The 24166-nt window shown below is 35.0% G+C and overlaps 2 protein-coding genes and 1 non-coding gene across 5 annotated transcripts in view; 2 read left to right on the forward strand and 1 right to left on the reverse strand.

Annotated features, from left to right (window-relative positions):
* The first annotated feature begins 2827 nt into the window (after positions 1-2827).
* On the forward strand, positions 2828-16207 carry TIPIN (TIMELESS interacting protein). 3 transcript variants are annotated; one of them, XM_031955339.1, is made up of 8 exons: positions 2828-2842; positions 4565-4702; positions 5040-5124; positions 5307-5382; positions 6576-6698; positions 7369-7432; positions 11479-11685; positions 13620-16207. In XM_031955339.1, exons 2-8 carry the CDS (start codon positions 4573-4575, stop codon positions 13793-13795), a joined length of 861 nt encoding a protein of 286 aa, XP_031811199.1. In that variant the 5' UTR covers positions 2828-2842; positions 4565-4572; the 3' UTR covers positions 13796-16207. The 3 variants fall into 3 exon arrangements, with proteins under 3 accessions (XP_031811199.1, XP_012398841.1, XP_012398844.1); XM_012543387.3 differs by lacking the exon at positions 2828-2842 and adding an exon at positions 2976-3235; XM_012543390.3 differs by lacking the exon at positions 2828-2842 and adding an exon at positions 2976-3235 and having other exon boundaries at positions 4568-4702.
* LOC111719441 lies at positions 8050-8185 on the forward strand. Its single transcript, XR_002769585.1, has one exon.
* A 521-nt stretch (positions 16208-16728) lies between the features above and the next one.
* Positions 16729-24166, reverse strand: part of DIS3L (DIS3 like exosome 3'-5' exoribonuclease) — a 40440-nt gene continuing 33002 nt past the window's right edge. Inside the window, exons 13-17 of the mRNA XM_003755665.4 lie at positions 22370-22524; positions 22084-22262; positions 18484-18629; positions 17156-17330; positions 16729-17070 (exon numbers count right to left, since the gene is read on the reverse strand). Coding sequence (XP_003755713.1) covers positions 16759-17070; positions 17156-17330; positions 18484-18629; positions 22084-22262; positions 22370-22524 — 967 coding nt within the window. The 3' untranslated portion in view covers positions 16729-16758. The remainder of the gene's footprint in view (positions 17071-17155; positions 17331-18483; positions 18630-22083; positions 22263-22369; positions 22525-24166) is intronic.

Below are 24166 nucleotides of genomic sequence, written 5' to 3' on the forward strand. Positions count from 1 at the left end.
ATATATGTAATGCCAAAGTTCTCTTTTAATGGGGTGACCAGTTCCTCCATTTGTCCTATTTTGTAATTCTGCCTTAGGTTATGATCCTCCCCTCTTAATGGTTAAGATAAGGGTTTTATAGACATTCCTTAATGACATTAGAATATCAGTAACCTCCTCCTTCTATTAGGCTATCCCCACCTAGGTCCCTCTATTATGTCATTGTTCTTGTTATTCCATAAAAGGCTTGCTGCCCCCATACTCGGGCTAGACTCTTTGAGATGATAGTCTCATCTAGCCCTGGGATCAACATGGATGCATTGGTCCCAGTATTTCTCTCCATTTAATAAACTATTGAATTGGTCTCTAATCTCTGTCTTGCTCAGTTTCTTTGGCATTACATATAAACTGATGCAGTTCGTTCCCCTCAATTCCCAGTCAGGGAACAAAAAATGATGTGGTTTAAAAGCTCTCAATTCCTGGTGCTCTAGAGGTTAATGGCAATAAGAGAGCTGTTAATATCCTTTAATCTGCTGCAGGTTTAGAAGTGAAAGAATTCACTTATTCCCAAATTATTCCAAAAATGAAAGTTTATTGTTGGACAGAAATCAGTTTGCTAAGGGACTGACTTCTATAGTGGCAGAGATTCTATTAGGGAAATGGAATTTTACGTTGAGAGAATCAGGGGGCAGGGTCTTGGCCATCTGCAAAGAGCTTAGCTCTAGGAAGCTGTTATATTGGGTATCTTGGTGGGGGCCGAGACAGCCTGAGCTGATCAGACCAGGATTCCTCAATTGAATGAGAATTTAGAATTTCCATGGGCCTTGAATTGCTCCTGAATAGTATTACTTCCCTTATCCTGGGAGGATGGGCTCTGTTTCGACTCCTTGGAGCCTGGGAGATCCTGGTCTCTGAGATCAGAAAAAGGGACAAAATCTCTAAGAGTGATAATTTTATTTATTTATTTTTTTAATAGCCTTTTATTTACAGGATATATACATGGGTAACTCCACAGCATTAACAATTGCCAAACCTCTTGTTCCAATTTTTCACCTCTTACCCCCCCACCCCCTCCCCTAGATGGCAGGATGACCAGTAGATGTTAAATATATTAAAATATAACTTAGATACACAATAAGTATACCTGACCAAAACATTATTTTGCTGTACAAAAAGAATCAGACTCTGAATTATTGTACAATTAGCTTGTGAAGGAAATCAAAGATGCAGGTGTGCATAAATATAGGGATTGGGAATTCAATGTAATGGTTTTTAGTCATCTCCCAGAGTTCTTTTTCTGGGCATAGCTAGTTCAGTTCATTACTGCTCCATTAGAAATGATTTGGTTGATCTCGTTGCTGAGGATGGCCTGATCCATCAGAACTGGTCATCATCTAGTATTGTTGTTGAAGTATATAATGATCTCCTGGTCCTGCTCATTTCACTCAGCATCAGTTCGTGTAAGTCTCTCCAGGCCTTTCTGAAATCATCCTGTTGGTCATTTCTTACAGAACAGTAATATTCCATAATTTTCATATACCACAATTTATTCAGCCCATTCTCCAACTGATGGACATCCATTCAGTTTCCAGTTTCTAGCCACTACAAAAAAGGGCTGCCACAAACATTCGTGCACATACAGGTCCCTTTCCCTTCTTTATAATCTCTTTGGGATATAAGCCCAGTAGTAGCACTGCTGGATCAAAGGGTATACACAGTTTGATAACTTTTTGAGCATAGTTCCAAACTAAGAGTGATAATTTTAAAGGGAACAGTTACCCTCCCCTTTCAAAACTGCTTTCATTTTTCCATATTATTAAACACTCTTATATTCTGGCCAAATTACACTTATTACTGTTACATAAAGATAATCTGTTCCAGTGTGTGGAATGAACTCTCACCTCCACTTCGCTTCTCACAATCCCTGGTTTTCTTCAAAGCTCAGTTTATCCATTATCTTCCACAAGCTTTCCTGACCTCCCGGCCCAGCTGTTAGCCCTTTCTCACTGAAATCACCTCGAATTCATTTGTATTTATTTATGCTTTTAAATAAAAGCATATCTTCTCTCTTCAACTAAACATCCACTCCTAGTGAAACTTGTGAGTACATATGCTGATTTTCTCTTAATCCATAAGGTCCTCCTAAATCTGGCCTTAGCAAACTTGACGAGGACACTGAGCTTGTGAACGCTGTGTCTGCAAAGCGGAAGCTCTGGATGGTTCTACCGAGCTGGAAAGAAATCCGTGTCTGAAAATCAACATCCAGTTGTTTGAAGATTCTTCAGTCACAGATTGCGGGCGGGGGGAGGGGCGGGGGGAGGGGAGAAGGGGGAGGGGGGGAATCACCAGTAAGCCAGCCTGCGTTTATTCCACAGAACAGGAGGCCCCAAGTGGCCCTGTGGGCAGAGAGCAGCGGCCGAGGTCAGGAAGAAGGGAGTTCCAAGGAGGTTTTAGACCCTGGGCAAGTCACGGAAAACGCAAGAATGGCACAGCCCACAGAATGCCAGAATGGGACACGACTGGATAACAAGCGTCTGCAAGTGCTGAGCGCAGTGAAAATCCCTGGTGGTCCCTGCCTGCAGGGACTTCTATATAACAAATGAGGGTATTTAAGTAAAAGATGGGAGTAAGTGGAAAGTAGCGTGAGGCGGGGAGGGGCTCTGAGAAAGGCCCGCCTGACGTGGTCTTTGCTAGGCACCATTTGGCCGCGAGGCTGCGGGTCAGTGCCCCAAACAACTCTTTTATGGAAGAACAGAACGACGTCGACCCCGATCCTAACGTTCTGAGCTTCTCAACGTCTTCCCTGAAATCTGTCCTTTACTACGGAACTCAGGGCCACCGGAAGTGAAGTCACTGAAAGGAGGTGAGGATCTTCCGGAGGCGTGGGAGAGGTTCCGTCCAAAGACTTCCTTTTCACATTTGGCGCCGAAGTTCGAGGCTAGGGGCGGGGCTAGGGGTGCCTACTTCTCTGCGCCTGTGCGAAGCAGGCTCTCGCGAGAGGAGCGTAGGCGCGAGACGCGCGGGATCCCGATCGTCTTGGCTGCCTGCGGTCCGGCGGGTCCTCCGTGAGGGGCGGGCCGGCGGGCCGGCTATGGCGGGGTTTGCGGGCAGCTGAGGCGGAGGAGTTCTTGGCTTTCCTCCAGGGAGCGAGGCGGTCCCGGGTGATGTTCGGTGTGGGGTCCAGGAGAGGCCCAGGCGGAGCCGGCAGTGGGGGCCTCTGAGGGAGCCGCGGCTTCGCGCTTGGGGGCCTGCCAAGGTGAGAAACGGGGCCCTGGCGGCGGCCAGGTGACCCCTCCCCCCCTTCGGTGCCTCGGTTTTCCCCGCAGCCGCGTGTCTCCGCAAGGGTGGAGTGTTAAGGCACACGCCTGCCTCTGCCCGCAGTCTGGGAAGGAGAGCTGGGAACGTTTTGAGTTTTAGTTTGGCATGCAAACTACAGATCGATGATCCTGTTAGGCCCCCCTCTCTCTGAGGATGCCTCCAAGGCCCGGGGAGGAAAAGTGGCTTGACGGAGATCCCCTCGGTAGGAAGCCCAATTAGGTGATTTCTCGCATTTCGCCCAGCGCCAGGTCCAGACCACCCTCCCTTTCTTCCTACCCACTGTGAAATATCATCAAGTGGGAAATGAAATCCTTCACATGAATTATGCAAATTAATTATAATTATTATTCATTATTTAATAGTGATAGTGTGTTGATTTTTTTCAGCAAGTGCTTTATGCCACTTCATCTTGAAGCATAATGAAACTAGGAAGGTTTGAATAGAAAATCCTGATCCATTAATGAAAACAGAATACAGATAGGGAAAGAACCTAGGAAGTGCTACATAAAGGGATAATCATTATTTTGTGTCGCATTTCTTAGGCAGTATAGAATGAGTGGTCATAGAGCTGGAAGCTGAGAAAGTGGGAGTCACAGTTTGGACTCCCGCGTAGACGGTGTGACCCTGGACCATTCACGTCACTTTTCAGGGCTTTAGCAAATTCCTAAAGATAATGAATTTCAGAGAAAGTGGCCACCTGCATTAATAGAGGGAGTTTGTTTGCTTGGAAGCTACGTTTAATTGGTGGAATCACGGGTCTCATCCTTTTTACTGTCTCATCTTCTGTGTGCGTCTTTCCTCTCTAAGTAAGAACTGGCTTGTTTTTTTAATCCTACCTTCTGCACCTTGGAAATAATACTGTCTTTGTTGAAACATTTTTTTAAATTTATTTTTTTCAGTAGAGACCCTCCTTTCTTTGACTCACCTGCCTTCTTTCTTTTCCTTTTCCTTTCCTCTCCAGAAAAAAAGAAAAACAAAAAACTTATTGCAAATACGTATACTCGTAATAAACAAAACAAATGGTTGAATTGACTACATCCTAATAGTAATGTGACTAGCACAGGGATAACTAGCAAATAAGTATCAGAAGCAGGATTTTATTCCAGGTCTTATGATTTAACAAGTCTAGTATTTTATGTTACTCTTGAATCATAATATTCTGATAAGGATTAGGGAAAGGAGGTTTCAGATGAAAAATTTTCTGTTTAGGAAGAAGTGTTTTTTTTACTTTTTTTTAAACTATATTTCCCTTTCCTTTTTTTCCCAGCAGGAACAATGGAACCAGAGGAGAACAATTTGGTGGACCTTTCTGATTATGAGGTGGTAGAAGATGAAACTTTTCAACCTTTTCCACCTCCAGCTTCTCCAGGAAGGGATGATGGTGGAGAAAATGAGCCCACCACAGGTTAGAAATTAGTGGTTCCAAATAATGCCTGAGTTGTCATATTCTTTAGAAATTGTCACCATCAATAGTATTTACTTGACAATAAATTGTATTTGGTGACTTCTCAATCAAAAACAAAGTATAAGCAGACTCCCAACAAAACTAAAGAATATGGCAGTGTAATATAAATAGGATGTTTTCTTTTTGTAGGGAAAGTATATGCACACTCAGATAAGTAGAATGGATATGAATGAAAATTTCACATGGCAGTTGTTATTTTAAGATGTTAACTTCTGGTAAATACCAGGTTCCATATTTTAATTACAGAAATAACTTAAATGCCCTTATCTTCATTCAGAAACAAGGAGGGATCAGATGGGAGATATGCCTGTAGCTACAAAGAAAGCTGTAAAAAGAAATTTGCCCAAGTTAGATGCTCAGAGGTACTTCCTAACTTGCTTTTATTATGTTAAACTTTGAATTTATTTGGGTGGTTTTGGATACATTGTTTCATTTTACTGATCAAATTTTAATTTGCCTAATCTAAAAAGGTTTTTAATTCATTAAGAAATTTCATGTTTTCCATGCACATGAATATTCACAGGACATATTTATGATTTTACAGATTAATTTCAGAAAGAGGACTTCCTGCATTAAGGCATGCATTTGATAACGTAAAATTCAAAGGTAAAGGCTATGAGGTAAGAAATAACCAATTTTGATATACTTGCCTTTGTTATATTATTATTAATAACATTTGGAATTCAGACAGCATTATTTTACTATTCAGTTGTGTCCAACCCCCTAGACCATAGCAGGCCAGTTTCTTTCCTAAAAAATCCAAAATGCTTTATGGACTTTGTATGCCCCTTCACTTTATTTAGAAAGGTGGTTGTAATTTACATTTTATATATTGAGATACAAGTTAAGTTGGTCATATGGAGTTAGCCTTTGTTAGAACTTGATTTCTTGACTTGTGGCTTACTATAAAATATCATTAAGTGGGAAATGAAATACTTCACATGAATTCTGCAAATTAATTATAATTATTATTCATTATTTAATAGTGATAAGTGTATTAATTTTTTTCAGCAAGTGCTTTATGCCACTTCATATTGAAGCATAATGAAACTAGGAAGGTTTGAATAGAAAATCCTAATCCATTAATGAAAACAGAATACAGATAGGGAAAGAACCTAGGAAGATGATTTAGACCTTTTTTGTATCATGGACCTTTTTGGCATGCTAGCGAAACTTTTTTTTTTTTTAATGCATAAGATATAATTACTGAGGAAGTCAAATATATTAACATACAGTTATAAAAATATTTTTTAAAGTTCATGAATCTGATGATGCCACATTGCACTACCCCCCAGTTAAGCACCCTTATTCTGACAGGTTTTGTGATGAAAATACTCTTGTTATAGTTTCTTCAGTTTCTTAACTCCTCCTCTTAAGAATTTTGAAATTTTTTTTCCCTCTCAAAATCTTGAGTCTTGAATGCTTCCTAATCTTCTTTCTCTCTATATATATATTGTTAGCTTTGTGTGAGTACTTATTGCTAAAAGTGATTAGTGATTTCCCCAGGCCTATATAAAGCAATATCCAAAATATTTTTTAACTAATAAATTCAGTTGTGTTTTTTTTTTTTTTTTTTTAATGTTTATTAGAATCTTTATCTGAAATAATTCAATACTTTTCTTTTATGTGAATGAATATTCGGGGCTCTTTTAGATTTAAGTAGCTCCTTCCTATTTTCCTTTTGAAAGTTTCTCAACTCTGAAAAATACAGATGACCCCAGTATCTTTGGCAGTACTCCTTATTCTGAAATCTGCTGATATAGTCAATATTTAGATGAAATTTCTATTTAGCAATTTTATTTTTATGTTCTAGGCTGAAGATTTGAAGACATTAATCAGACACATGGAGCACTGGGCACATAGACTATTCCCTAAACTGCAGTTTGAGGATTTTATTAGTAGAATAGAGCATTTGGGAAATAAGAAAGAAGTTCAGGTAAGTATTAACTATGATATAGGTATCCTCAATCCCATGTAGACTTAGACTTAATGTAAGGAAGAAATGATATTTTATGAGGGCTGTTTTAAATTAAACTGTTTGAAAGTGGTTTAAGAAGGCATCTGTAATAATTTGTGAGCACTTTAGAACTATTTTAAGAACTTTAAGGATTCATCCACAAATACAAATTGTAACCCCCTTCTAATGCCTTTTATGAATTTTTTATGCCCCAAACTTCACTTAATTGATATTCAGTGCTTTGAGAAGCCTCTCCAAAATTAACTAGGGTAACATTCATCTAATAGACTTTCAATACTCTTTTCCTGAGTGTAGAGTCAAGGCTTTTTTAGGTAGGTATAGAACCAGTGAGAACTTGCACTGATAGAACCTTCAAGAATCCCAGAACATAACAAGACTATAGAAACATTGTTTTTAAACTTTTTTTAATGCACAGTAGAGCTCCTATTGTTACTTCTATTTTGAACTGGCTAAGCCTAGTAGGGAAGAAAAGAATCCATAATAATCAGTATAGAATAATAATAGAAATAAAATGTTCTTTGAAACTTCGAATAGAATGCATGATGTTCATCTTTAAATAGTTTCTACTACATGGACATTTTTAGTGACAGTGTTGAAGTATAAACATGTACTGCCTTCTTACTTTCAGACCTGCTTAAAACGAATTCGACTTGATCTTCCTATTATACATGAGGATTTTATTAATAATGATGGTAAGTATTGCTTGTAGTTACAATTGAGGGATACATTTTTATACACCTATTTTGTTTTTAGATTATGTTCTAATGGATTGGAGTTTTTTTTTTTTTTTTTTTTAATAACGAATATATCTTTAAAGCAAAAAGTGACAATCCAACAAATAAGGTGTCATGTTAAAATAAACTTGTAAAGTACTGCCAATCCAGAATGTGTTGAACTAGCTCATAAAATGTTTGTATAAAGTTTGTTGTGTCCTTCCTTGAAGAGTTGATTGAATTGATTGCCATTTTGCAGAAGATATTAAAACCCTTTAGAGACTTTAATTGATATAGATACTGTTTATCCTTGGTTAACCCATGATTAGCCATGATTAGCAAATGAGTAAAAGGATAAGATAAGAAGTATTGATTTTCATATGCTAGTGACTAAGTCTAGAAAAGTACTTCTAGGAAGATCAAGTAGAATAAATTGGTGATGATGTAGTTGGCCTTTTTCTCAGCTGAATAAAAGATTGTGACTGGGGATTTGAGGATGTCTAATTCATCCTTTTATAGGAGAAAAACTTAAAGACCAGGAAAGCTAAATGACATTCCGTAGGTCATTCTGTTGGCAGGACTGCAACAAGACCTTAGTGACTGTACTTGGTATTGGTTACATTTGTCAGTCACTCATTGTAACCATATAGTCAGTCACATATATCAACAAGTGGTTCCTGCCGACAGGATCTGTTTAGTTATCAGATTTCCTGTGCGATGGTTCTGCACATATTTCTTTTCAACATCAGTAATTGTGTTGCTTATGAGAAATAGTGGAAAATAAAGACTCAAAATAGAATTCTCCAAGGTCACTTGTAAGTTGATTTTAAATCTCAATAAGACTAATTTAACACAATACCAGAGCTGGATTTCTTGCCAAGATATGTGGCATACAGTGGGATTTCATATATATAAGGCAGGGGTCCTCAAACTACGGCCTGTGGGCCAGATGCGGCAGCTGAGGACGTTTATCCCCCTCACCCAGGGCTATGAAGTTTCTTTATTTAAAGGCCCACAAAACAAAATTTTTGTTTTTACTATAGTCCGGCCTCCAACAGTCTGAGGGACAGTGAACTGGCCCCCTATTTAAAAAGTTTGAGGACCCCTGATATAAGATATGAAGTAGTTACTGAACTAGTAAAAGGAAGTCTCAATAAAGAGAATCTGAGACTAGCTAGAATGACAGGGAAAGATAATGTGGAATGTTGGAGGGGATATAGGAAAACAGGGACACTAATACATTGTTAGTGGAATTGTGAATACATCCAGCCATTCTGGAGAGCAATTTGGAACTATGCTCAAAAAGTTATCAAACTGTGCATACCCTTTGATCTAGCAGTGTTACTACTGGGCTTATATCCCAAAGAGATCATGAAGAAGGGAAAGGGACCTGTATGTGCACAAAGGTTTGTGGCAGCCCTCTTTGTAGTGGCCAGAAACTGGAACTAAGTAGATGCCCATCAATTGGAGAATGGCTGAATAAATTGTGGTATATGAATATTATGGAATATTATTGTTCGGTAAGAAATGACCAACAGGATGATTTCAGAAAGGCCTGGAGAGTCTTACACGAACTGATGCTGAGTGAAATGAGCAGGACCAGGAGATCATTATATACTTCAACAACAATACTATATGATGACCAGTTCTGTTGGACCTGGCCATCCTCAGCAATGAGATGAACCAAATCAATTCCAATGGAGCAGTAATGAACTGAACCAGCTGCGCCCAGTGAAAGAACTCTGGGAGATGACTAAGAATCATTGCATTGAATTCCCAATCCCTATATTTTTGCCTGCCTGCATTTTGGATCTCCTTCACAGGCTAATTATACAATATTTCAGAGTCCAATTCTTTTTGTACAGCAAAATAACGGTTTGGTCATGTATACTTATTGTGTATACTTTAATATATTTAACATCTACTGGTCATCCTGCCATCTAGGGGAGAGGATGGAGGGGGAGGAGGGAAAAATTAGAACAAAAGGTTTGGCAATTGTCAATGCTGTAAAATTACCCATGGATATAACTTGTAAATAAAAAATCTGGATTCTAGAATTTAAGAATTTTTGCTAAGGTTTTTTAGTGTAGCGGTTTGACTTTAAAACTTTTTAAAATGTTTTTTTAGTTGGTAGATAATCTCAACTAACATTTTTCAACTTTCAAAAGGCTTTTGATGCTTTATTTTGGGGTAAAGATTACTTTTTTTCCCCTTAATTATTATTTTTAAATTAATCTTTAAAAAATTAATCTGCCCCACCTATTACTTCTTGAGCAAATTTAAAAAAAGAAATAAACCCAAGCTCAAAGGGCTATAAAACAACTGCATAAATTAGCAAAACAAGTTATCACATTAATCACGTCTGAACATTTATATCTTTCTGCCTTTTAAATTCATAACCTCTACGACAAGAGGTAAATTGTGTTTCTTTTGGACTCATAATTTATCATTTCAGTGATAGGCCTTCTGAAAGCTTTCATGTTTATTTTTCTCTAATGTTATTATAAAAATGGTTCTACTTTTGCTCATTATACTCAGCTTTGGTTTGTTTCTTCTGAAACTGCTTCATCATTTCATGAGTCTTATGAGATACAAGAGGATACTCCTTAATTTTTAGTATTTATTGTTATTCTGAAAAGCACTATTAATAATTATATTTATTTATATGAATCCTTTTCCTCTTTCAGGAGAGTATAGACCTAAATGAAATAGGCCTGTTAAGTCTATGCATAGTTTAGTAACTTTCTTGGCATGGTTCCAAATTGTTCTCCATAAAGAATAATCTAATTCATAGGTCTATCAAAATGGTACCAGTTTTCTTGTTACCTCCCCAACAGTTTTTAGTTTTTCCTTTTTTTCTTTACCACAAGGTGAAGGATCCTCAGTTTTTGAAGTTTACATTTCTATAATTTGTGAGTTAGAATATTTTTTCATATGCTTATTAATAGCTTAGATTTCTGTCTTTGAAAAAAACTGGTTGTTTTATATCCTTTGACTATCTGTTGGAGAATGAATGTCTTTTAATGAGTTTAAATGACAATCATGTCTTGGATATTAGACCTTTATCTGAGAACTTTGCTGCAAAAGTTGTTTTTTTTTTTTCTTCCCAGTTTTCCTTTTAATTTTTACTGTTTGTTTCTGTAAAACCTTTAAAATATTATATACTTAAATTGTCCATTTTATCTTGTATGATCTCTTATCACTTGTTGTAATCATAAACTGTTCTATCCAAATTTTGAAAGGTAGTTTTATCCTTACTCATTTAATTTATTCATGATGTTACTTTTTATACATACATCATTGTATCTATTTGGAGTTTATTTTGGTGTATAATGTGAAGTTGGTCTAATTCTAATTTCTGCCCAATTGCTATCCAGTTTTCCCAGTTTTTGTTGCACAGTGAGTCCTTCCCCCAGGAAATCAAATCTCTAGATTATCAAATATAATGCTGTTGTATTTATTTTATTTCATGTTATTTCCTTAATTTGTTATACTCATTGACAATAACGAAATGTTTTAATGATTACTAACTACTTTGTATTGCAGTTTGAGATTTGGTACTTCTAAATCCTGTTCCTTCCCTTTATTTTCATTACTGTCCTGGAGTTTGTATTTATTTGTATTCTTGAAAGCTGACAGTTTGCTGGGGAAGGAGGGCTGAAATCTCTGGCTAGCCACTTGGAAAGCTGCAGAGCCTCTGAGTGATGGTCAACTGTATGTCTTTTATGATTTGTCTGAAAACTCACTTAACTTAATAAGTATGGTTTCATGGTAGCTCAGTGTCATAGCGAAGTTTTTGATATGAGTAAATGGGAGAGAGTAGCTTTGCCAGTGAAATTACAAAACCTTCAAGTCTATAATATAAGCAGTCTGAAACTTGTTAGGAATGCATTTTATTCCAATCAGGAGAATAACTGTTTTTAGTCAACTTTTAAACTAACTTTCTCTTTAGGGACTCTTTTCTTTAATTATTCATTAATAAAATGAGTGTACTTGTATGGATTTATTTTTGTTTTTTAATTTAGATGATAAAGCAGAAAGTAATGAACTTGAGACAACTACCACAGACTTTGATTCCTTGTTTGCAAATCCAGTTGATAAAGAAATATTTGCTTCTCAGTCAAATAGAACTTTAACAGAGGAACAGCAGCAAAGAATTGAAAAGAATAAACAGTTAGCCTTGGAAAGGAGGCAGGCAAAACTGTTAAATAACATTCAGTCCCAAGAAAAAGGTAAGTTATAAATTTTGTTATATGTGCTGCCACTAAAGTACCAAGGACATGTTAGATATTTTTAACCTAACTTATTTCTCAGCCTCCAAAAATAATAAATCTAAGAAAAGGTGATAAAAGTTCAGTTTTAAAAAATAATAAAACCTTGACTATTTGGAACTCTTGGAAGCAACACAGTTTTGGGCTGGAGGCAATGGATTTAAATCATTCATACACAAAAGCTTTTTAAAATTGTGGCCATTATAGGTGGAAATCTTTGAAAAAATTTTGTTCATTGAACAGGCATGTATCAAGCATCTGTGAACTAAACTGTACAAAATACTGAGGATCTAAGGACAAATATGAAACAGCCTGAAAGATATATTCATAACAGTTTAGCTTTTTCTTGGTGACTTGGGCCTATTCTCATGAATGACAGTTATTGTACTGAATGTAGCTTTGAAGACTGCTGTGCTGTTTAAATTCAGAATTCAAATTTTAATAGTTTTTTTTTTTTTTTTTTGCTTTTGTTGGCAATTTTTGCCATTAATGTTGGTTAGCTGTCAGCATGCCTACATCTCTTTCTAGCTTTCTTTTTCCCAGGCTAAATTAATGATAGAATTTTGTGTAAATTAAATGAGTGATTGAAAAACTTATGAAATTCTCACTCTGTAGTACAGATTTAGTACAGTTTTTGACTTTTTTAATGGTTTAGATGCCTTTTTTAATTGGTTTTTTGTCTGTTTTTTGTTTTTTGTTTTTTTTTAACCTGAGAAAGGATACTTTGGATCATAGATCTAGAGTTGGAAGAGACTGCACAGGAGTCCAGAATGACACCCAGTCTCAAAAAGACTAAGGAAATCAGTTTATCTAAAGTCATTTATCATGTGGTAAAATTGCAGAGCCAAGATTCAAGCCTATATGTTCTGAGTCCAGATTCAGAGCTCTTTGTATGGTTTCTGTGGCAATCAGTGAAAATATCAGTGTCATGGCAGTATGAGAAAAAGAGATGAACATATGTTGAATCCAACATGACTTTTCATTTGGTAGAATCAGGAAGTTGCTTCAATCTCTTTTTCAATTAATGATCAGCTTACATGTCAGCAAAATATTTGTTTACACTGGATGAATATGCTGAAAGTGATTTTTAGGGAAAGGAACTATATAAAATAGAATCTCCTCTCCCTCCATCCCTGATCTTCTATTACAAAACAGTAAAGTGATAGATAATTATTCATTATTCCAGCTTAACAGAGCTGTACATGCATGAACATACACACATATACTTAAAATATTTTCAGACTTAGAGACTATTAACTTATAATCAAATACATATAACAATTGGTGCTATCATTCATTGTATAGTGATTCTAAATGAAGACTTTTATTCTGATTTTGACCATAGCCTCTGAATGGAGTCTTTTAGTCATTCAATTCAGTACCTATTAGGCTTTAGCTTAGTCTTGAGTGCCTCCATTGATAACTCACTACTTCTTTCCACTTTTGAACAAATCTACGAATTTTGAGGTTAGCATGTCTTTTACCCTCAATCCTTAAGAAAGGACAAAACTCCAAAGGGACTCCTTATTTAACCATTTTCATATTAATGAAGTATTTTGTTTGTAGTGACAATTGTTAGATTTTATAGGGTCACCCTCCTCCCCTCAGCAATTGAGGTTAAGTGACTTTCCCACGGTCACACAGCTAGGAAGTGTTAAGTGTCTGAGTCCAGATTTGAACTCAGGTCCTCCTGACTTCAGGACTGGTGCTTTATCCACTGTGCTACTTAGCTGCCCCTGTATTTTTTTTTTCTCTGAGGCAATTGGGGTTAAGTGACTTGCTTAGGGTTACACAGCTAGGAAGTGTTAAGTGTCCGAGACCTCCTGTATGTATTTTTAAAGTAAAATAACCAGAATAAAATTAGTGGATAATGACACTTTTTTTTTCTTTTCCAGATTTGTCAGTTATTGTGCCCCAGACACAGGCATCTGAAAACAATAGTACAAGTGATGCTCAAGAAGAGAATTTAAATGAGTTCAATGAAGAAAATCCAGAAATCTCAGACAGTACTGTCAATTCTGCAGATATAGATGATGACTTCCAGAACTCAGGAGTAAATGAAACCATTTAAAATATGCAACAATGATTAGCCAGCTAATCTTTTCAAGGCGTTTAAATGTCAACAATTGTTTGCCTCATTCATCTTAGTAATAGCTGCTTATCCTCCAATTTAACACACATAGATTTGTTGTGTTTTTTCCATAGTGGGTAAAAACAATTTAAGTGTTTAACTTTATTAGAAGTCTTTTCAAGATCTGGCCCACTTGTTTATATTTGTCCTATTTATTTATATTAGTCTAAATTGTCATAGCCTTTATATTTGTCTTTTTATATAAACAGATCTTTTGACAATTCCGTTAGTATATAATTTAAAGGTCCTATGTTTTAATAAAAAGTGCTTAGTATTTTAAGATATAAAAATAATTATACACTTTATTTTTTTGTAAAATAAGTGAATAAAGTTTTTACACAAGATGTGATATTTTAATGAATGTAAAAAATAATTCTTTACATTAGTTTGCATATATTGGTGATTTTCTTATACTTTTGATAACGAGATTCTCAACATTTAAATGGTCACATAGTATGTGTGACAAACATGAAAGAGTACTGCATGGCATCCAAATTTAAGATACGTCTATAGAGATTATATAGTAACATTGTCAGTGAATTAAATCTTATTAGCTGATAATTTATACTTAAAATTCTTTGACTTACACTTACTTCAGCCAGTGTCTATCTTCAAGTTTTAGAATTCTCAAATTGTTGTCCAGCTACAATTAGATTATTATTTTTTAAAAATATTCCTGTAGTCTCTTAGTCCTTTAACCTATTTCTATCTTTTTATTTCCCTAAGCATCTGATCCCTCTTTGCCATCAACAGCCATTTCATTTCTGTCTTTTTGTTATGAGCCTATCCCTTAGGCATCCTGTAGAACCTACTTTGTTAACCTCTAATTTGGGGTAAACTTTGCTTTCTCAGCATTTCTTAGCCAAGGAGCTGTGACTTGGTAATCTCTAATACATGAGGGGAATAACCATTTCATTTTCATATTTTAATATAATGGGGCCCATTCATCTGACAATTTCACTCTTGAGGCCCCAGGTCATTCCGTTCAAATATTCTAATATAGGAAAAGGGATAGCAGCTTATTGCTGAGAATAAATGAGAAGTTGGCAGATATGTCTTACAACCAGTCTCCTTCCTGTGATACCTGTAGCTGTTGTTGCTAGTTTCTACCTAATCCTTCCCAATCTGGAGCCTGTGATTTCATTATTTCAGGAAGCTCCACCATCAGTTCTGCAGTTTATAGTCTTAAGAGGCTGTGAAGTTACTCTTAAGTCAACCTAGTTAGTAGTTTTTAATTTAGGACTTGACCCCATTTCTTTCAGATTTGCTACAATACTAATTAGCCTGTCAGGTACATATCCAAAACTGGTTCTTTTGAAGGATGTTATATCTCAAGGGTCTGGATATTGTGCCCTGGGTTTCCCCCTCATTTCTTTTGGAGGACATTCAGATGAGATTAAACCCTGGAATGTGCGTGTATTGAGAGTCTGGTTCAGGCTATTAGTGCTGGATTTGGAATCAAAAGGACCTGGTCATGGATGAATTCTAGTAATGCTATTACCTACTTGACTTTGGATAAGTCAGCTTCTTAGTCTTAGTTTCTCACTAATAAAATGAGAGTCACTGTTTTACAGATGAGAAAACTGAGGCAAACAGGGTGAGGTACCTTAGTCAGGGTCACATAGCTACTTAGATTTGAACTCGGGTCTTTCTGACTCCAAGCCTAATACTCTAACCAGTGTATCACCTAGTGTTGCCCCTTTAAAAATCTCTTCTATGAACTTGAGTATGTAATGCTGTGAATTTGTTAATTTCTAAATTCTGGTTAAATGTATTATCTAGTAAAGGTATAAACCGAGTTCATGTGATTCCCAGATGGAGACTAGATTCAGTTTAGAAACATTTTGTGTCCTAAATTATCCCTCATGCTGAATAGTTAAATTATAGATAAGTTATTTATGAATATCTCTCTACTATAAACTCCAAGAGAGCAGCCATTTGATTGCTTCTAATGTTTTATTGTGTCCTCCAGTGTTTTGAGTTTAGTATCTGTTGAAATAACAAATATAGCAGCAACCAACCCATATGTAATACTTGATAACTTATAAAGTCCCCCAAAAGTTCTTTTCATTGATTCTGATCCCCATTTGTCTGAAGTACTAAGAATTGACTACTCTTGTACAAAAGATTAGATTTTATTCTTTCTGCTCCTAAGAAAATCTTTTTAGAACATTTATAAAAATAATGAAAGAGAGGGGTAGTGAGTCAGGACAAAGGAAATTGGTATTGACCAGGTTCTAAATAATGATAATCTGGTTGATAACCTGACTTTAGAGCTATCGTTTTCTATGTTTTTATAAAGATTCATCTGTACTCAATGCAAATTCAAGTTAATAATAAAAATAACTAATTTGTATATGCAAAAAGTATTTGAGAGGTAGCTAATGGTTTAATGGGGAAAAAAAAAAGTTAGTCTCTGAGTCAGGAAGATCTGAATTCCTGTCCTAATCCTGAGTCACACTATGGTCCAAAGCAAATCATTCAACCCAAGAGAGTTCTTTACGTGGGGTCCATGAATTAGTTTAAAAAACATCAGTAAATATAGGTGGATGGATAGATGGGAGTTAGAAAATTTCAATATAACTGATTTTCTCTGTGAGCCCCTATGTATTATTCTGAGGAGTCCACGGGCTTTGCCAGACTGCCACAAGTGTATGACAAAAAAGAGATTTCAATTTAAATGCTGTTTGCTAAGCTACTCTATAAATAACAGAACAGGTGCTTCATGGGGAATTTAGTCTAGCAATGAAACTTGTGTGGTCCAAAAGTGAAATAGCAGTGTTTATCTTATTCTAACTAGAAGAGTTAACATCTTCCATGTAAAATTACTGTGTATTCCAAGAAAAGCATAAGAAAAAATTTGTAGGCAAAACTCCTTAGATGGAATAACAAAGAAATGTATTTTACATTCCATAATCAGAGGACAAATCCAGAAGAGCCAAGTCCCTTATTTCTTCTAGAAGTGTATACAAGCTAGTCCCTTTTGTCTGGCAATATTCCTGATACTCTTCTTGAATGATTTTGACTTTGGCTTCTTCTTGAGCAAGCTGAGCTTCCTCAACAGATCTGGTTACTTCTTTCACTAGCTCATTTTTCATTAAAAGGGAATTCTGTTGAGAAAGTTCCGTCTCCGATATCTTGTATGGTTTGTTGCTGATGATTTCAAGCCTGATTGTGTCAGCATGGCAACGAGAGGCCTGCACAGATATCCTTACCTATCAAAGAAAAGAAAGGGCCACATTATATTGATGCCTTTTGTGTTCTTTCCATTAAACAACACTTAATTGGAGCTCGACTTACTGTTACGTGATCAAACAAGCTAAATGTAATCGATTCTCCTCCTGCTGTGGTAGAAGTGATTTTGTTTTGAAATCGTTGAAGTGATCCAGGTTTCCATTCAGAACATCCATCCTGATAGCATGAGATAACTAATCCATCTTTATTCTTCAGATAGGCAGCACCTTTAATCCCAAACCTAAATCACAGATGAAGAATACAAATCCAGATACGCCATATTTTAAGTAGTCAAGCCTTTAGATTAAGGAACTTATCTAAAAAAAAGTGTTATACTCAAATTGAAATGGGGGCTACTAAACCGTATACAAGGATCCCTGTGAGTTGCATAATGATGCAGTAAACCATACATTGATATTTATATCATGTTTTTGTTAGTATTAGAATTCATTTTAATATTAAGAAAAGATCTTAAACACTCAATACTGATTTCATTTTAATCTAGTTTTGGCTGCACTTGGGAGCTACAGTTGGCCCATGGGCCTCACTGCATTTTTCTGATCTAAAATCTTTTAAAGCATACATTTTGTGTAGGGCTACCATGGAATTGTGTAAAGAATGCTGACAAGTTTTTACCACTTCCTGTATGACCTTGGCCAGAGGTGTGCAGGTAAATGTTTTAACTGGCTCTCTGGAAAAAAAAAATCTTAAATTATGCCACTTTTTAAAGCTTGATCTGCATTAACATTTCTTCCTTTCATCTCACTCCGTCCCAACTTTGCTTAAGGCTAGACAATTACAGAACAATTAATTAAGGCCTGACTAATAGTATTCACACTGAAAATTTGAGAACTAGCTCTGGTAGAGCTGGTTCCAGCACACCCCAGGACTTTGGGGAAATCACAACTTTGGCAAATTTATGATTTCCTTATCTATAAAATGCATATAATAATAATTACACCATGAGCTGGAAGGAATCATAAAGATTATCTAATCCTAACCCTCATTTTATAAATGAGGAAACTAAGGCCTAGAAAAATTACTCCAGATTATACAAGGAGCAGAAACCAAGTCAGCTACAATAAAATAAGTTCTTTTTTCGCTATTCCATTCTGTCTTTATATCGTAAGGATCCAATGAGACAAAGTGTTTGCAAATGTCAAAATGCCATGTTAAGAATTTATAGTTTATCATAAATATGAATTATAATTATAATTTACAATTGAATAAATTAGGAAACACTGATCTCCTTTCCTCCCCCCAAAAAGTAATCTACTTTGTGATCAATCAAATGTAGTCAAAGCCTTAAATAGATTTAAGAGCACTGAATACTGATCCTCTAGACTTTATTTTAAAGACTATTTTCCATTAAAGTTTTGGTGGATATAACTTACCTTGGTATAAATACAAGCACACCATTTGTTCTAATTGAATAAATGACACCATCTGCTATACAGCGATCCTCAGTTTCGGGGTCTTTGTCTTTGAAATACATACACTGGAAAAGTTCAGTAGACTGTTTTTGGGCATGCTGGGCTGCCTATGAGAGAAGGACAACCCACCAAAAAAAGCTTTTAAAAATAAATGTTTCACAAATTAATTTATATTTGTATTAATCCTGAAGTCCTATAAAAGACACTAAATAATAGTAATGCTTAATTAAATTAATTCAGTTATGTTGATGCAAGTTAGTCTAATGGAAAACAATTTTATTTTCTAAGATGGATCATTTTACCAATTAACTGATAAATGTATATAGTTTGTTATGGTTACAAAGTATGTTTTCATGTGTTTCTTACAAAAATCTTATTGAGATAAATTATACCATACTTTGACAGAATTCAGTATTAACTGTTCAAATCCAGAAAGTTCTTTGACTGGATTTATAGGAAGGCATCTTCCTTGTAAAGTAGATGAAATCAATGTCTTTTTGTACCAAGTTCCAAACAAAACTTGAGGTTAATACTAGCTTTCAACAAATATAGTACCCAAAAGAATCTTTAATCTTCACTTAGTTTATTAAATATCATAGTGAAAAGAGAATGTATTTATTTCATTTTATCTAAATAGAGCCACAATCACAATAAAAACAAATCAAATGAATTGTTCAATTTATTTTAGCTGCTTCTGGAATATAAGAAAAAAACAAACAGATTTTAAAACTTTCAGGCTACTTCTCTAAGTTGTCTTTTTCCTTAAGACTTCTGAGGAAGGGGAGTCAGGTAAGTTTGTGCCTGAATCACAAGATCCCAATTATAATTACTCTTTTTTACAATGGATATTTTCCCCTCAGAACACAATACCCAAATTTACCTGAAAGCTGTCATTTCTGAATAAATTTTAATACTAGAAGTTAGGGGATTTCTGCCTAGGAAAGAGTTTCCTGTCTTTTCCCTTCTCTAGATTGTTACTGGATTTTATTGACTTCTTGTCTCCCAACCAGTATTTCCTCCCTGACCACCACCCTTTTCCATTCCTCTGCCTCAAACCTTAGGGATCTCTAAGGATGATTTGGTGTATCAATACAGTTAGCATAAGGATGTTAACTTTCACAGTCCTATTTTGGTTAATCAGTAAAGAGCTCCTCTACATAAGAGCACTGCTTTGGAATCAGAAGCAATATTCCACCCACACAGTTGCAGGAGCCAGTAATTGTTGGGAATTAAAAGAGGAAGTCTACTAAGTGGGATAGAATATTGTGTTTACAATAATCAAGATTCTTTAGGTCCAAACCAAAAGCGGAGGCTGGATGGAACTACAGAAGATATTTAGTCCAAAAAAATAAAGTTTTTAAAAAGTATGCTTCAAATTGCATTCAATTAAAATTTTTTTTTTTTACTTTTCTTGCTTTTTTTGGGTCTGCGTTATCTTCTGAAAGATGACTAATGTGGAAAAATGTTTTACATGACTACATATGTATAATTTATATCAAAATACTTAACTTTTCAAGGAAGGAGGAGAGAATTTGGAACTCACTTTTTTTTGGCAAGGCATCGGAATTAAATGACTTGCTCAGAGTCTCACAGCTAATATGGAATTCAAAATTTTAAAAAATGGATACTAAAAATTGTTATTACATGTAGTTGAAAAAATGTAAAAGTTTTCATTTTAAAAAAGTCATCCAGTTTAGATCCCTCATTTTACATATGAGGAAACTGAGACCCTGAATAGTTAACTGACTTGACGAAGGTCACAAAAGTATTAAGTGTAAAAAGTGTCAGGTTCTTTGATTCCAAAGCCAATGGTCTTTCTACTGTACCACAAGTAATATATTTGCTGCAGTATGCCAATACAGTGCAATTTTAAGCTATAATAACCCCAGAAGCATAAAAGCTACCAATTTATAAAAACCATGAATTGAAAGTTGAATAATTTCAATTTCCTGTACATTTAAGTTTTGTAGATTTTGAATAATGTATGTTTAATTTTAATAAGCTGCAACACCTTTTCACTAGAAATGATGTGTTGTGACCATGTCTGGATGATATTTTTTCAACTGGATTGGTAGAGGATGTCTCTTTGCTTTGTCATCCCATGCACCTGATCTACCAAGATCAAACCTTTTCTTGTGAGGTCACATCAAAACCATCTGGTATGTATCAAAACCTTTTTCCTTTGGATGATCTTAAAGCTAGGATTATAAATACAATCTTTTCAGTCACTGAGCATCAATATTTAGAGTAACGTATAAGCACAATGTCAAATTTTATTAATAAAGATCAATATTTTAAAAATTATAATAAAAAGTTTTCAGATGTTGAGTTTTTTGTTAAGTCTATAGTATATATACTTTTGTAGCTACTGGTACAAAGTGTTTTAAAGTAGCATCTCATTTTATTCTCAACAACCTTGAGAGGGAGGTACTGTTTCCATTTCCATTTTATAATTGAGGAAATCAAGGCAGATAGAGGTTAAATGACTTGCCAAAAGTCATATAGTGACATGTGAGGCTGGCTATGACCTCAGTACTTCCTAAATCCAAGCCCAGCAATTAATCCACTACTCCACCTAGTTGCCTCTAAAGAGACTTTTAATCCATAATACAACTGACTTACCTCACACGTACATGTACACACACACAAATATCAGAATAATATTCAACAATAGCATGTGTATATTTTTACTATTATTAGTCTATATACTATATACTTTTATAAACGTGCACATAGAAAACATTCCCACATATGCACACAGATAGTATATTATGTATATGTTTCACAAGTTCATACTCCGCCCCAAACTATTAATACAACTACTATGCTACATTTGGGAGTAAATAGATTTTTATTGTGGGCAACCAGACGACTTAAAAAGACATTAACACTTTTTCCATGAAAAAACTATTCTAACTTCTAAACTGACTTACAAATAAAATGTATCATGACCTCTTGTTAGTCAGCACAGCCTATAATTCATCAAACCAAAAAAGGAAGAGATATGGAGGAAACACCGTGGTCTCATCTCTACTGTAACAGTGTCCCAAAGTAAAATCTTTCCAAGTTTTCATAGACTTTTGAATATATTCACTAGGGAACATATGTGTATCAAATTATATAATAGAATTTTAAAAACATGAATTCATTATTATTAAAAAGATTAGTTTTCATTTGCTAGAGTGTGATGCTATTAAATAAAAGTTCAAGTACTTGTTAATCCCACTATATAGTAAAGCTAAAGAGTAAGTGTGGGGCCCTGAAATCAGGAACACCTTGGTTCAAATCCCATGTCTGACACTTACTAGCTATGTGACTGTGGGCAAACACTAAACTTTTCTGAGCCTCAATTTTCTCATCTATAAAATGAGGGTATAAGAATAGTTCCAACCGTCATAGAGCTTCTGCGATAATCAAATGAGATAACATGGGTAAACTTTGCAAAACCTCAAAGCACTATGCTATTTTTGTTATTAATATAATTGTGATGAATATAACATAATCATCGCTATTACTAATGAAAGTAGTACAATGGGTAGTGCATTTAATATCCGCTCTTACTCTGTTCCTGTTGTTGATATGTCGGCATAATTCCTCTAGGTCTTTGCTGCTGAACAAATTTTCCTTAATCTCTGTTTTATTATCTTTTGAAATTGCTGCCATTAACAATCGGTGCACAACAATATCTGAATATCTTCTAATTGGAGAAGTGAAATGGGTATATTTATCTAATGCAAGTCCTTGAGGGGAAAAAAAAGAGTTAAGATTTAAATGATGAAAAGAGAATATTAAACAAATAGTTTTAAAAAACATATCCTGTAAATCTGAGCAACTGTCAGTATCCTACCATAATGGTGAAACTCATCTTCTGCACAAGAGCCAGTTGAGAAGTACAACGCATTGGACATGGCCTGGGTAGCCATGGAACGTAGTATTCTGTTCACCAGGGGATCTCTTGGGTCATTGGCACGATCAAGGGAATCAGCTAGAGTTTTATTAGACCTATCAAACAAAAAAAGAAAAAGTCTTAGGGCCCAAATACTAGTCTGTAGATCAAAGCTTTGAGATTAAGACTTTACTTATCTTTCTGATGGCTTTGATATACTTAGCTATCATCATTTGGAAGGTGGGAGGAGGAACAATGTTTAAAAGTAATTAGAAAAATCTAATTTTTCTTTATGATTAAAATAGAGAAACTGAATCAGACTCTAAATAGACTCTGGGAAGGAGTAATATGTTGATATGGTAGTAAAGTCAATACTTAATTTAACAAGAAATTGCAAAGATACTTTCCGGAACTAAACTTGTGAAAATAATGGTCCTCAAAGAACAATCTAAAATTAAATAGCTCAGTTCTCCTATAGAAAGCCCTCTCTTTCTTGTGACTAACCTAGAACTGTATGCATAGAAGGCAGCATGAGATAGTAAGAAATAAGAATACTCAGCTAGAAATCAGGACACCTGCCTTTTGGAAACACTCCTCTTATTATTTAGGGGGTGTTACTGTGGGTAACATCTGGGTCTCAGTTTTTTTTCATCTATATAGAGGTTGATCACTAAGGATTCTTTCATAAAATGCACTTCTTTACTTGGTATTCAATAAATACTTATGGACACAAATAATACATTTTTAAAGAAAATTACTCCCTAATATGAAGTAGGGGACTTTTCTTCCATGTCAAGGATCTTCACTTATAGAAAAAAAAAAAACAATCGAAGCCCACCTAAATGTAAATCAATTTAATTTAGTTTTAAAATTATTTTTAGAAAGAATATAAAATGTTCTATCATTTTAAAATTTAAAATGAAAAACACAAAACCCTATTTAATAAGTATAACAAAAACATTTAAAAAATTACTTTGTTTCTGTCTCATAACAAGATTAAAAGAAGAAAGACAAGAGGGGAAGGGAAAAAAGGGAATAAAAAGGTGATTATAGAGACAGCTAGCTAGGAAACAGGAGAAACAGGTAAAGATAGAGAAAGAGACCATAGAGAGAAGGAAAAATGGATACATCCACACACAGAGATGAGACAGAGAGGAAGAGAGAGAGAGAGAGAGAAGAAAGAGAAAGAAGAAATACCTAACTCATTTACCGAGAGTACTTTTTTATTGGCTAAAGGGTTTAGATTTTTAAGTTACTAATTTTAAAATACAACCTCTAAATTTGTTTTTAAATGTATAAACATTCTGAGAATATTATAAAACATGTTTCAATTACTTCCTGAGAGAAGTATTCTTAAAGTCTTCTCTAATACTTATTTTAAAAGCGAAAGATTTTTTTATTTTTAAGGCAGAAAATACAACATCTTGTTTTACAGGGAAATTATCTTTGGCATGTAGCATCTTACAATATTAGGCTTTTGCAAGTTTAGGCACAAGTAGTATCATTTAGTACTTGTATTATAGAATGAATGAAATTAAGCCAATAGCCACACACGTCTCATGCATACCTTTGAGAAAGTGAATATTATAATTAGGAAATTGGTTTTTTGGTTTTTGTTTTAAATAACTACCTACAAAATATCTAACATTGCCATGAATTGAAGAGAGCCAATAAGTCTTTGTTCAAGGAGGAGATGGCAAACCACTCTAGTATCTTTGCCAAGAAAACCCAAATGAGGTCATGAAGGGTCAGACATAA

The sequence above is a fragment of the Sarcophilus harrisii genome, chromosome 2, assembly GCF_902635505.1.
Source record: "Sarcophilus harrisii chromosome 2, mSarHar1.11, whole genome shotgun sequence".
Classification (NCBI taxonomy): domain Eukaryota; kingdom Metazoa; phylum Chordata; class Mammalia; order Dasyuromorphia; family Dasyuridae; genus Sarcophilus; species Sarcophilus harrisii.

Coding starts and splice junctions, on each gene's coding strand:
- TIPIN (XM_031955339.1), top strand. CDS start 4,573: ATGGAACCAGAGGAGAACAATTTGGTGGACCTTTCTGATTATGAGGTG. Junction 4,703..5,039: donor AGAAAATGAGCCCACCACAG/GTTAGAAATTAG, acceptor ATCTTCATTCAG/AAACAAGGAGGGATCAGATG. Junction 5,383..6,575: donor TCAAAGGTAAAGGCTATGAG/GTAAGAAATAAC, acceptor TTTATGTTCTAG/GCTGAAGATTTGAAGACATT.